The following is a 12,277-nucleotide window of genomic DNA, read 5'->3' on the forward strand; positions in this document are numbered from 1 at the left end:
GTGCGTGTGCGTGTGCGTGTGCGTGTGTGTGTGTGTGTGTGTGTGTGTGTGTTCTCTCCTTCCACTTGAGGGGGACTGAATTCAGGTTGTCAGGCTTGGTGGCAAGCGCCTTTACCCACTGAGTCATTTCACCACCCCGCCTGCTTCAAGCTTTCTCTGTTTCCACACAGATCTCTGTGTGCTAGGCAGTCAGGAGCATGGGACTTCACACAAGTGAGTGTTTAAGTCAACAAGACAGAGGGGTTCTGAGGTTGACAAGTGGATGGGAAGAACAGAAACTATGTCCACCTTAGGGGCAGATGCGGAGCCTACGTGAAGAGCACACCTCCTCATAAGGCGAGGTGCCCACCTCAGGACTCTGCATCCTGGACACTCACCTGAGCTAGGTGGACCTCATCTCCAGACCCCACCTGTGTCCAGATCACCCAGGCTACACTGCCTGCTTTTCAAAGTTGGCTTGTGCTTTGGATGACTGTAACCTCCTGGACGGGTAGTCTCTGGCCTGTCACAATTCTCAGGGTTTCAGGCCTTTTCCATTTACATTCACACAAAGAACAATCAGTGGTTAGGAGCCCTCATTTCACAGGGATGGCATTTCCCTGGCACCTGGGTGCCTTCCCTTTGTTCTGGCTGGCACAAAGCAGGTTGGAAAAGAGCTCAGAATCCCCTTTGCAGCCTGGAACCATGCTTTTCAAGTCCGAGTACCAGGGCTGGGTGTGCTGGGGGTCGTGTGTCTGCTGGCAGCACAGTGGGTGTGCACGAGCCCTCCGTTTGGGTATCTGACAAACACAGGCTCACCGAAAGGGTTCTGGCAGAGCTGGCAAAGTTTTTTCTCTGAGAGCCGGACTGCGCTTCCCTTCAGCTTCATCTGCAAACAGAAAGCAAGAGTGAGGAGGCTGCTGAGCCAGGGTGGATGCACGTCCTGCTGTGGACTATGACCGTCGACAGGACTGCGCCACATCAACTTCTTGACATAGCACATGAGGAATGCAATGACCATTCTTTTTGTTTGTTTGATTTTTGAAACAGGGTTTCTCTGTGTAGCTTTTGGAGCCTGTCTTGGAACTCACTCTATAGCCCAGGCTGGCCTTGAATTCACAGAGATCCGCCTGCCTCTGCCTCCCGAATGCTGGAATTAAAGGAGTGTGCCACCACCGCCGGCACAGAACCATTCTTAATGAGCAGACAGAGAAAGTGGCAGAGTTGCTTTCCTTTTATTTTTAAAGATTTATTTATTCATTCTTATATGTCTATCTGTGTGATGCATGAGTTTACATGCATCACATGTCTGCAGAAGCCAGAAAAGATCATCAGATCACTGGAACTGGAGCTGTGAGCCACCATGTGGGTGCTGAGAACTGAACCCTGGTCCTCTGCAAGAGCAGTAAACACCCTTAGTCTCTGAGTCATCTACCTCTCCAGCCCCTGGAGTTAGTTTTCTTAAAGTAACCACTGTGTGTCTGGAAAATTCTACACAAACTCCTCCCTTCAGCAATGTCAAGGCACTGACTGTCTTAAGCCCGGACTGTCACAAAGTCATGGCTATCAGAGCTGAGTGGGACCAAGCAAGACCCTCATTTGCAAATAAAAAGGGACTTGGTCACAGTCACTTAATTAGTGGCACATTCCCACATCACAATTTCCTTTTTTGGAAGTCAGTAAGAAACAGTACCTGTCACTATCGGCCCTAGTCTGATCATGAAGACTTGAGTTGTGTAAGTTAAGGTTTCTTTATACAAGCTGTCAGTCTGGGCAAGTAAGTCCACTGACAGGGGTAAGCAGCACCTCAGGGAATTCTCCTGTACCAACTAGTATCCTCAACATGCAGCCCTGAAGCCTGTCAGGGTTGGCACTAGGAAAACATAGATAAAGGCCCCTGCCCTCAAAATCTAAAAGTAAGAGAGGAAGTTGTCAATGCACATACAAGGGATGTGGGTAGGCAAAAAACCTAAAGCTTAAGGCTTTGAGGTGGAGAAAAACAGGCAAGTCAAATGCTGACTGGGTATTCACAGAGAAAAAGGTCAAATACTGCAGGTGGTGGGGTCAGCATGTGTCAAGGATGGAAGGTAAGACAGCATGCTACATGGCCAGGACATGTATGTGCTGGGAGTCAAGAAGGAATTAGAAAGACAAGAGGTGAGACTGAGTCTCCCAGGACACAGGTTCTTAAGGAAGACCTCTGTGTGGGAAAAGAACATGATTCCTGCTCTTCAGCCAGCCACGTGGGGTTTCCAGAAATGGAACTCATCTTGGAGAAGAGAATGTGAGTTTCTGAACTGGCCTAGGAGATACTTCTGGGATCTTTTGTCAGAAGGCTCAGTTTTCTCCTCTGTGCAGTATAGAGGACACCAGAAGACACCACACATGATGCCATAAAGTGCTCCAAAAGGTGTAAAGAATGTGTCTGGGGAGCACCACTATTCAGACACTACTAGCCTTCCCTATACATTCTCCCGGGTTTTGTTTGAGACAGGGTCTTGCACTGAAGCCTAGACTGGTCTGGAACTTACTGTGCACCCAGGATGACCTTGAGGTCCTGACCATTTTCCTGGCCCAGCCTCTTAGGTGCTGGGATTATAGTGAATGAGCACACGCCACTTCTACACACTCTCATGATTACCAGTGTCCCAATGGAAAATGTCTCACTGATGCTGCCCGCCAGTGCAGCCTCTGCCTCTGCCTCTGCTCACACAGAGCTCTGTATCTTGGTGGAAGCAATCAATACGTGTAGAGTGGAAATAAGAACTAACCAAGACCATGTTATCACAGGTGAAAAACTCACCTCTCATGCAATATGGGCTCACAGAGAAGCAAGCTGGCACGGAGGCTGGGCACTCACCTTATCATACGTGTAAATCAGGTTTTCTGATCTGGCCAGGCCAAGAGCCACCTGTGTGGTCCTCCTGGCATGGATGCTGTCCCTCATAGCCCCCGTGAGGAACGGGCAGAGAAGCTGCACCGACCAGGAGTCAGGCAGCAGCTGGAGGACCTGGGTGGCGTCAAACTCCCTGGCGTGGTGGTTCAGCAAGTCCACGGCAGCCACCGTCAGCTCATGGGCAGAGGGGCCTGCGCGGAGGTACATGGCAAGCAGTGTGTGGAAGAGGCGCTGACGGCAGGCTGCGTCCTGACCCTCGGAGCCCCACAGGCAGTAGTCTTCAGCGGCAGAGAAGTCCCCCATCTCATGCACCAGGATGTGCAGGGCCTTCTCGTGCTCGCCCAGCTTCCCGTGGAGGATGGCGCTTTCCATGGGCAGGCCGGCACCCTGGATCTTCTCTGTCAGACAAAATTGGCACTCAGTAACAGACTGGGCTGGCTGGCTGCACTCACCTGCTTGTTCCTGCAGCCTCAGCAAGAGCAGGCTATCTGGCTACCTAGACATTGCTAAATACTGCCACCTAGGTGGTTGAGGGAGGTGGCTCCTTGGATTTTCCTCTGGTGACTCAGAGTCATAGAAAAACTGAAGACAGACTCCACGGGTGAGTCTGGTCTCAAAAGGCCCCTCAACATCACTGGCTCCTGGTCTGCAGTTAACCTAGCATCGCTCTGTCTTCCCAGGAGGATATCTTACAGCTAACACACACAGGGGATCAGCTGTCCCTCCCTCTGTGTTCAGGGTACTGTAATGTTTTCAAGTTATGTATGCTTAAGATTCACCTCCAGAGGACTTAGGATACAGTGTAAATGTGGCTGACTATAAGGCTATGATATTTAGGGGGAAATATTTTCAAACCACACTTGGTTGAATCTGCAGATGCAGAACCCATGGATAAAATCCAAATATCCACTTTACTCAAAAGACCATGTTCAACTCCTTTATTCCAATTAAAAATATGCTTCATTGAAAGGAACAAGGTATTTTTAAAAAATCTTGTCTGTATTATCCAATGAGTTTCTGGAACAGAAATAAAAACTTTTCCTTGTCCCCCACTGCAGCTAAGCTTCCAGAAAATGACACAGCCCTGGGGCAGTGTCAGTGCTGATCAAGGCTCTCCCCTAGCGGGCTGATGGGCTGAGTCTCACGACCAAGGTCACTTTGCTCCCCTGTGGGCTGTGAAATAGGGGACAACACAAGATCTCTCCCTGCCGCAATGGGCTATTCCCAGGACAACTCTCAGGTGAGGGCCAAGGTTCATACTAAACGATAGGCACTGGTATCTATCTGGAACTTGGTCACCATGGGCTGCTCCTCAGGCCTGATGCCCCAGGCAGCTATTACCGGCCTGGGGGTAAAGGGCTGGCTGTGCAGCCTGTGTCAAGTACAGCAGCAGCTAGACACCACAGCACACATGCCCCACCATTCTCCTCACAGTGGAATGCAGGAAGTAATTACTGGGAGGCTGCCGTATCTAAGGCACAGAGAGAGGCACAAAGGTGGAGGCAGGAGCTACACAGGTTCTCTGCTCAGACGACGACATCTTCCTGAAGGGCTGAGCACTGCAGACCAGGGAAACCCGTGGGGGTTCACATGACCCCGGCAGGGACACTGACTGATGAAGGTACTGAGATCATTAGAAGGACCTGAATCCTTGATCCAACTTTAAAGCTCAAGCTAAAACTCATCAGGTCAGCTCTGAGGAAAAGGGGCTCAAGGAAGCACCTCATGAGACCCAAAGATTATACTTTGGGACAACGGCTTCCTGTCCCAGCCCTGAAGAAGTCTCTCACTGGGATACAATCTCATGCTCACCTTTCAACAAGTGGATGTGGTAAGAGTCAGACTTCTGGAGCAGCCTCCGGAGTTTGACCTGAGTCTCAGTGGCTTCTACATCCTTGTGGCCAGTGGCTACCCTCTGCCGCAGGACTTCTTCCAGGTAGAGGATGGCCAGGTGGGTGTGGTACTCTTGTTTCTGTAGAAATCAGGGATGCATCAGCCACAGTGTTTACATGACAGAGGCCATGGTAGATTCTCAAACTAGTGGGCAGGCACCATCAGGGCACTGGAAAACTCCCAGGAACCCCAACACAGAGGGAGGGGTTACAGTCAGGTTGCTACAGTCTGGATGTTGAATGTGCCCCTAAAGCCCATGTGTTAAGGAATATCCAGGGGCTGCTACTGGAGGGTGGGGGTGGGACTTGGAAGGGAATGAGCCAATGGGAAGGAGTGGGACCAGGACAGGGACAGTGGAATGTTAACACATGCCTGGCCCTGACCTCTTGACTTTCCGGCCACAGCACTGCCCTCTTCTGCCAAGTTGCTTTATCAAAAGGAATGGGACAACCTGCCCAGATTGAAAGCTCTAGGGTTGTGGGGCAAAAGAAACCTCTGTTCTTTCTAAGTTAACTGTCATGATGATGGAAAGATGACTAACACACGTGGGGGACACACGAAGGGTTACTTTTCATTCTGGGGGGCAAAGGCTTTAGGTATTCTGTATACAACACAGCTTCCCGTTTCCTTTGCGGATAAGAACAAAAAGAAAAGAGAGTGGAGCGGGTTTGAGACGGGAGATAAACACGTCCACCTCTGATCCCTCTGGTGCCTTTCACAATGGCTCGTATGCCCTCAAGTAATCAACAAGCACAGACTGAGTGACCAGGGCACATGACCTGCCCCAAAGTGACAGTCAGGTTCCCCTTCCTCAGCTGTGAGTGACACTGTAGCCAGAGACCTTAGTCTGGGCTCAGAGTGCTCACCTGCAGTCTCCTGTCGATAACAAGATGCTCCAGATATTTAACCAGGGCTTTAGGGTATTTCTTAAGGCAACCAATAATGTCATCCGGATTAAAACGAGTCTGCTGCTGCTCGTCCAAAGGTCTCTTGGTGAAAACTTGAACTCCAATCTGCAGAAAGAGCAGCAATTCAGTTTTCTTCATCCCTCCTTCAGTCATGTAACATTCACGCTTTGGCTAAAATCGTGCAGAATATGCTGAGGTATTAAGCAGGGGCAGCTTCTCATGTGTCACACTTATCTCAAAAATTTGGAAGAAAACAGTCTAGCAAGAGGTCCTGAGAAAGACCAACCAGAGGGCATAATGCAGGCAGGAATGAGGCTGGCACTTTTGCTGGGATTCTTCTAGAATGACTGGAAACTACAGAATGGAGCAGTCCCTGGTAACAGACCGTGACAGCCACACAACAAACTCTAGTGCTGTTAGGATTATCCTACCAAGACTGTCCCTTGCAAAGCTTAAGCGAGAGAACCCAGGAAGCAGGAAAGCGCAGTGTGCTCTTGGCTCTCTGAACACGTTGTCTGGCTAGTGGATCATTTACTGCTAGTCTGCCATCTGAGTCCGTGGTACCTGAATGGCTTCCAGGCTGCCTTTCCATGTCTGCCATGAGGAGCACCCTGGACCAATTCTGCCTTCTGAGGAAATACTAAGAAGGCCACTACACTTTGTTGGGCTCCCCTGTGCACTTACATGTGCAAGTATTATTTGCATGCCCACAGGTTTACATGCACACATACCCACATACCCCATGAACCCCAAACACAAGAAATGCAACACAGCTACAAGTCTGGATTTGTGTCTTAGCTCTGCTTGCCTACATGACCTTGAAAAGGTCTGTTATTTGTTTGTTTTTCCTTTTGTTTTCTGTCTTGTTTCTTTGTTTTCTTATTGTTGTTACTGTTGTTTGGTTAGTTGGTTTTTCAAGTCAGGGTTTCTCTGTGTAACAGCCCTGGCCATCCTAGAACTTGCTCTGTAGACCAGGCTGGCCTTGAACTTGCAGAAATCCACCTGCTTCTGCCACTTGAGTGCTGGGATTAAAGATGTGCACCACCATTACCCGGAAAAAAGGTCTGTTAACCCCATTTGTGAACCATGCCCTTCAAGAGATGACAGCGGCCATGTGGTGGGCCACCGTGTGGCACACAGACTGTGTGTTTGGCTATGACTGACCAGTGAGTGGAAAGGACCTAATCCTTTCCATGACATTGCATTCACACCACAGGAGCATGTGCTGGTGTGTTCTGTAGGCATGTGTAGAGCTCTGTAAAGGAGGAGTGGAATAAAAAATACGCAAGGAGGGGCCAGTGAGCCTTACTTGCCAAACTTGAATGTCTGGATTCAATCTCTGGGACATGCATGGTGGAAGGTGAGAGCTTCAGCTGTCCTCTGATCATCGTACATACAGTATGGCACATATATGTACATGTGTGTGAACAAATAAATAAATGTAAATTTAAAAATGTTTCAGGATGGATGGAATAAGGGCTCTGACCTGGTTCAGGAAGTAGCATGGACAGCAGAGGAGTCTGCCCTGCCCTGCTTTGAATGTCTCTGATCTTGTCTCTCGAAGCAAGTCAAGGAAATGGGTCTGTTACGCTTGCTGCCTTTGTGGGAGTGACCTGTGGGGCCTCATTAAGGTTTGTGTCCTTCTGTCCTGAGCATGCTGCCTGGCTTAGAGCAGTGGTTCTCAACCTGTGAGCCACAACCCAGGGGTCGCATGTCAGATATGTACATTATGATTATAACAGTAGCAAAATTACAGTCATGAAGTAGCAACAAAACAATTTAGTGGCTGGGGGTCAGCACACCATGAGGAACTGTGTTAAAGGGTCAAAGCATTAGGAAGGTTGAGAACCAATGGTCTACAGCCAAGAGCCAAGAGTTGCTCTTTCACTATTGTCCTATTTCAGCCTCCAAGACAAGCCAGGTGATGTTCAGGCCACTTCACACCTCCATGCCCACAGTCTCTAAGCAGGAGTGATGGAAACAGAAGAGGACGATGCTCTTCCTGATGTGGCCCAGACTGGGGGCTACTTCTTGCAAAGGACCAGGCTGTGCAGGATAACAACCTGCCCCTATCCCAGAAAACAAAGTGCAGACTTCTGTTTCCCAGGAAGTGAAGAGGGAAGTGTAGTGTTTTCAAACACTGGGAACATGCGCAGGCTAGTCTGCTTACACTTCTAAGAGAGGCCTATGCAGAAAGAGGGTTTTATGGGACCTCAGCAGCAGCAGACTGTGGCATTTGCTCATGTTCAAAGGGAGGGATTAAAAGGGGCACAAAGTAAACAGGGGAGAATGAGTGTAGCTTTTTTTCCCTCTTCCACCTAAAGTTGATGAGGCATCTGGTGTCTTATACCAGCCATTCTGAAGAGAATGCATTTATGAAACACAAACCTCCTCACTTTTCTGCAACAGCCAATCAGCATGGGTCCACACCAGCTCTTGGTCTAAGCAGTAAGTAAGAAAATCAACGATGTATTCATACAGGTCTGAGCGTGTGGAATCCTGGATGTCCCCATTCACAATGTTCACCCATAACTGAAAAGAAATAAAAAGCAAGAGAATTTAAATCCAGAATGTTATATATCTTGTAGAATTATCTTAGAAAAACTTTGTTCTCTTACTCTCTTAAGACTTTTAAAAGACACAGGATGAGGCATCCCTCACATGAAAATCTAGAATCTGAACATCAGTAAGCATGTTGACAGTGCAGCCTGAATTTCAAGGCTGCAGACTGGGTGGCTGGCTGGAGTGGCTCTCGCTGCCCAGGCATTACTTCAAAGTCTAAAACAATTCCGGTCCTTAGCATCTTGAATAAAGGGTGCCCCTACCTATAGTACAGAAAGCTGTAAATTTTTAGTTAAGTTTTAGGTTTTGTTTTGAGAAATAAATCTGAACATCCAAATGTGCTAAAATCTTTTTGTGACGATGTGAGATGATACTAAAAGTGAAAAATTCCACACCATCAAACTTGGTTTTGATCACAGACTTATAAAAAGTATTGTATAATTACTTTCATGCTATTTGTATAAGACACAAGTGAAATTTAGTTTAGGCTCAGGTCTTTGGTCCAAGACATTTCATTTTGTACATGCAAATACTACAAAATCTAAAATAATCTGTAATTCAAAATAGTGGTGACACTCCCCATGAAAACTGATTAGGATGCTTAATGTGCATTAGTTTTTTCAGTCCTGAATTCAGTTATTAAATAACTGAATCAAAGGTCCACTGAAAAGTATTGATTTTTTTTTATGGAACTTTCACCACTTATGAATATTTACTCCATATTATTCAAGTATGCAAATCTTTCTCTATAGCGGTGCTAACATCATCATAATACACGTGCAGTAATTCTAAAGATGCTGCTACCATGTCTTAAAAATAAACGTCCTGTCTGTAATATCCAAATCTGCTCTTGGCCTTTGAGGCATGTGTTGATGGAAACTCATTTTCCTGTTCTCTTCGCTCTGCAATTATGTTATTGTGATATGTTAGCAAAGTAGCCGCAGACTAGACTCACGAAGGCATGGTCAAAGTCAGGAAGCCCACGTTACACGAGCTCACGAGGAAACTAGCACCCAATGCAATCTGAGGCCTAACAGGGCAGACCAGAGCACATATCCCCAGGGTGTGAGAAGATGCTCTGTAAAGATCAATGGAAAGCTGTAAGGTGCAAGCCAAGAGGCAAGGCTAACAAATCGATGCCATTCAACTCAGGCCCAGCATCCCTGCTGGCCTTCACACCGCAGCTCCTCCACAGAGCAGGGGCATGAACTTGACCAGCGGTGGTTTTGTACTGATGCTGTAAGGGAAGCATTTGCCCAGTTCACTGGCAATGGTTGCTGTTATTAACAGTGGAAATCATAAATGCAACTGTTACTTGCTGCCTTAATTTTCTAAGGTGATGTCATATGCCTACTGGCTCAGCAAAACTATCACATTTTTAAGCTGATTTCATAAAAGTCATGAAAAGCAGGGGATATTAGTTAGGAAGAGCAGGGAGGGGGTGGGCAGGGAGAAGTTAGATATGGATTACTAAAATACAGTTAGAGAAATAATCCTTAGTGTTCTGTGCTCAGTGGGGTGAACAGAAGAAGCACTGTTTACAGACGAGCTCCAAGTTTCCCACTGCAGAGATGGGGAACCATTAAGAAGGTGGGGACACCAGTGACCATGACTAGGTCACCTTCCACTGCAAGCACATGACTAGTAGTACCCAGAATCCAAGAAATATGTGCATTACTATGTGATAATTTTCTAAATACACACTGATGTGTATGAATGTGTCTGTGTGTACATATGCCACATGTGTGCAGTGCCCACAGAGGCCAGAAGGGGGGGGTGTTGAGTCCCTAGGATCTGGAGTTAGGAGGTTGTGAGCCACCCAACACAGAAGCTGAAATGGACTCCAGAAGAACAGCAGCCGCTCTTAGCTGCTGAGCCACCGCTCCAGGCCCCCTTTTCATTTTTTAAAAGGAAATCAGCCTTTTTTCATTTCTTCAATTTCACAAACTCAAGCTTGGTAATATTCTTTAAGGAGATTTAGAAATATTACTTTTTGGTCTTTTTGTCAGGAACAAGTACAGAGACTTGAAGTCAACACTTCCCAAGGAGTTCACTTTTGAAAACACTATTATTTTTGTTCTCTGTAGAAAAGACCAGATCAGGCAAAAGTGGTTTCTATTGATGGATAGGTTTTCAAAAAGTAACACAAAATTAAAGGTTATTGGCCTTTTAATAACACTAAAGTGTTTTGTTTTTGTTTTTAGTGTGTGTGTGTGTGTATAAATTTGGAAGCCCCGTGTGCCTCGGTATGCATATGGAGGTCTGAGAACAACTTGCCAAAGCTGTTCTCCTGACACCAAGGGTTCTGAGGCTCAGACTCAGGGTGTCAAGCCCTGGACAGCAGGTGCTCTTACCCACTCAGACCTTTCTGAACTCACCTGGACAGCAGGTGCTCTTACCCACTCAGACCTTTCTGAACTCACCTGGACAGCAGGTGCTCTTAGCCACTCAGACCTTTCTGAACTCACCTGGACAGCAGGTGCTCTTACCCACTCAGATCTTTCTGAACTCACCTGGACAGCAGAGGCGTCTTGTTTATTGTAATGATACAGCAGTCCCAGGGCAAAGTACCTTGAAAGGGAAAGGATGGGAAGGATAAGCAAGAACCTGGCACAGTCTGGGTGGGACATGCACAGCTCACACTCTGCCCATGGGCTTCTTCCCATTCATCAGGTGACCCCCGGGGAGGTCCATTCCTTCCCTTAGAGAGCCACATCTCAAGACATTCAAGTGTCAGCTGGAACCTTCTCTTTGAAATCTCTAAGAACATTAGGTGACTTTTTACAGACACAACATCCTGAGTCACTGCCACCAGGTGTCAGTGTGCGCTCTGGATCTAAAACCAAACAGGCTGAGGAGCACTAATCTGAAACGTGAAATCTGCAACATGCCAAAACATGAAACTTTAAGGGCAAACTCGATGAATAAAAAGCTTAGGGTATTTTCTTTTTCGTGTGTGTGTGTGTGTGTGTGTGTGTGTGTGTGTGTGTGTGTGTATGTGCACGCACGTGCGCGAGCGCGTGTGCGTTATCCCAAGTGTAGTCTGCATGTGTTTGGGGGCATGTTCCTATGGAAGGAGGCCAAGCCTGGCGTTCGGCCGTCTTCCTCTATCGTTCTCCACTCTTTTCGTGAAGTCTCTCACTGAACCTGGAGCCCAGCAGTTTGCATAGTCTAGGAGACAGCAGGTCCCAGGCAGGCTGCCACACGTGCCCAGCTTTTATGTGGCTTCTGGAGTCTAAGTTCTAGTCATGCTTATATAGCAAATGCCTTATCCACGGACCCTCTCCCCAGCCTGTTTCAGGTCTTGAAGCATATTAGATTTTAGGGTTTCAGATTAGGAAACTGCTAAAGAATACAAAAAAAAAAAAAAAAAAAAAAAAAAATCCAAAATCTGAAAAACTCTGAATTTGGAAACTTTTCTGTCCAGGCATTTTGGTTAAGAGATATGCAACCTCCAACCACCATTCCATGTGTTCACTGCAAGCTATGGAACGAGCTAACACTGCCAGGGAAGCACATGCCACCTCAGTCATCAAAGGGGATCCGGCATGGCGGTCCCACATCTTCACGAGTTCTTTTTCATTTTAAATTCTAAACAAAAGTCACATGAGGCCTGGAGAGATGGCGAGGCTCTTAAGCAGAGGACCCAAGTTCAGTTCCCAGCAGTATGTCGGGCAGTTCACAAAACCTGCTAATTCCAGCTCCAAGGGACTAATGCCCTCTTCTAGCTTCTGTGGGCACCTGCACTTATATGCACAAAGCCACACAGAGACATGTACATATACAAAAAATGAAAATAATCTTTTTAAAAAATCACATATAGAAACCCCAAGGAGCTGCCAGCCATAAGCAAGCTGGCCACTGTGGGTTCACTGGCCATGGATTTAGGGCTGCCTACTAACTGTTAGGCATAATAAAGGCAGTTCAAACCATGATCAACAAGATCAAGAAGGCTCAGCTATTTATTTAGGTACCTAGCTAACCAATTTGGTCATGAGTGACTCAATTGCACTAATCCTACCAAGTATGCACTTCTTCT

At 47.2% G+C, this 12,277-nt stretch overlaps 1 protein-coding gene across 4 annotated transcripts in view; it reads right to left on the reverse strand.

Annotated features, from left to right (window-relative positions):
- Positions 1 to 204: 204 nt before the first annotated feature.
- Positions 205 to 12,277, reverse strand: part of Tgfbrap1 (transforming growth factor beta receptor associated protein 1) — a 54,103-nt gene continuing 42,030 nt past the window's right edge. For all 4 annotated transcript variants that reach the window (XM_037200026.1, XM_028865810.2, XM_028865811.2 and 1 more), the window contains 6 exons: positions 10,752 to 10,809; positions 8,065 to 8,208; positions 5,635 to 5,781; positions 4,688 to 4,847; positions 2,840 to 3,273; positions 205 to 868 (listed from right to left, as the gene is read on the reverse strand). In XM_037200026.1, the coding sequence (XP_037055921.1) occupies positions 692 to 868; positions 2,840 to 3,273; positions 4,688 to 4,847; positions 5,635 to 5,781; positions 8,065 to 8,208; positions 10,752 to 10,809 (1,120 nt within the window). In that variant the 3' untranslated portion in view covers positions 205 to 691. The remainder of the gene's footprint in view (positions 869 to 2,839; positions 3,274 to 4,687; positions 4,848 to 5,634; positions 5,782 to 8,064; positions 8,209 to 10,751; positions 10,810 to 12,277) is intronic.

Source organism: Peromyscus leucopus, chromosome 16_21, assembly GCF_004664715.2.
Source record: "Peromyscus leucopus breed LL Stock chromosome 16_21, UCI_PerLeu_2.1, whole genome shotgun sequence".
NCBI lineage: Eukaryota > Metazoa > Chordata > Mammalia > Rodentia > Cricetidae > Peromyscus > Peromyscus leucopus.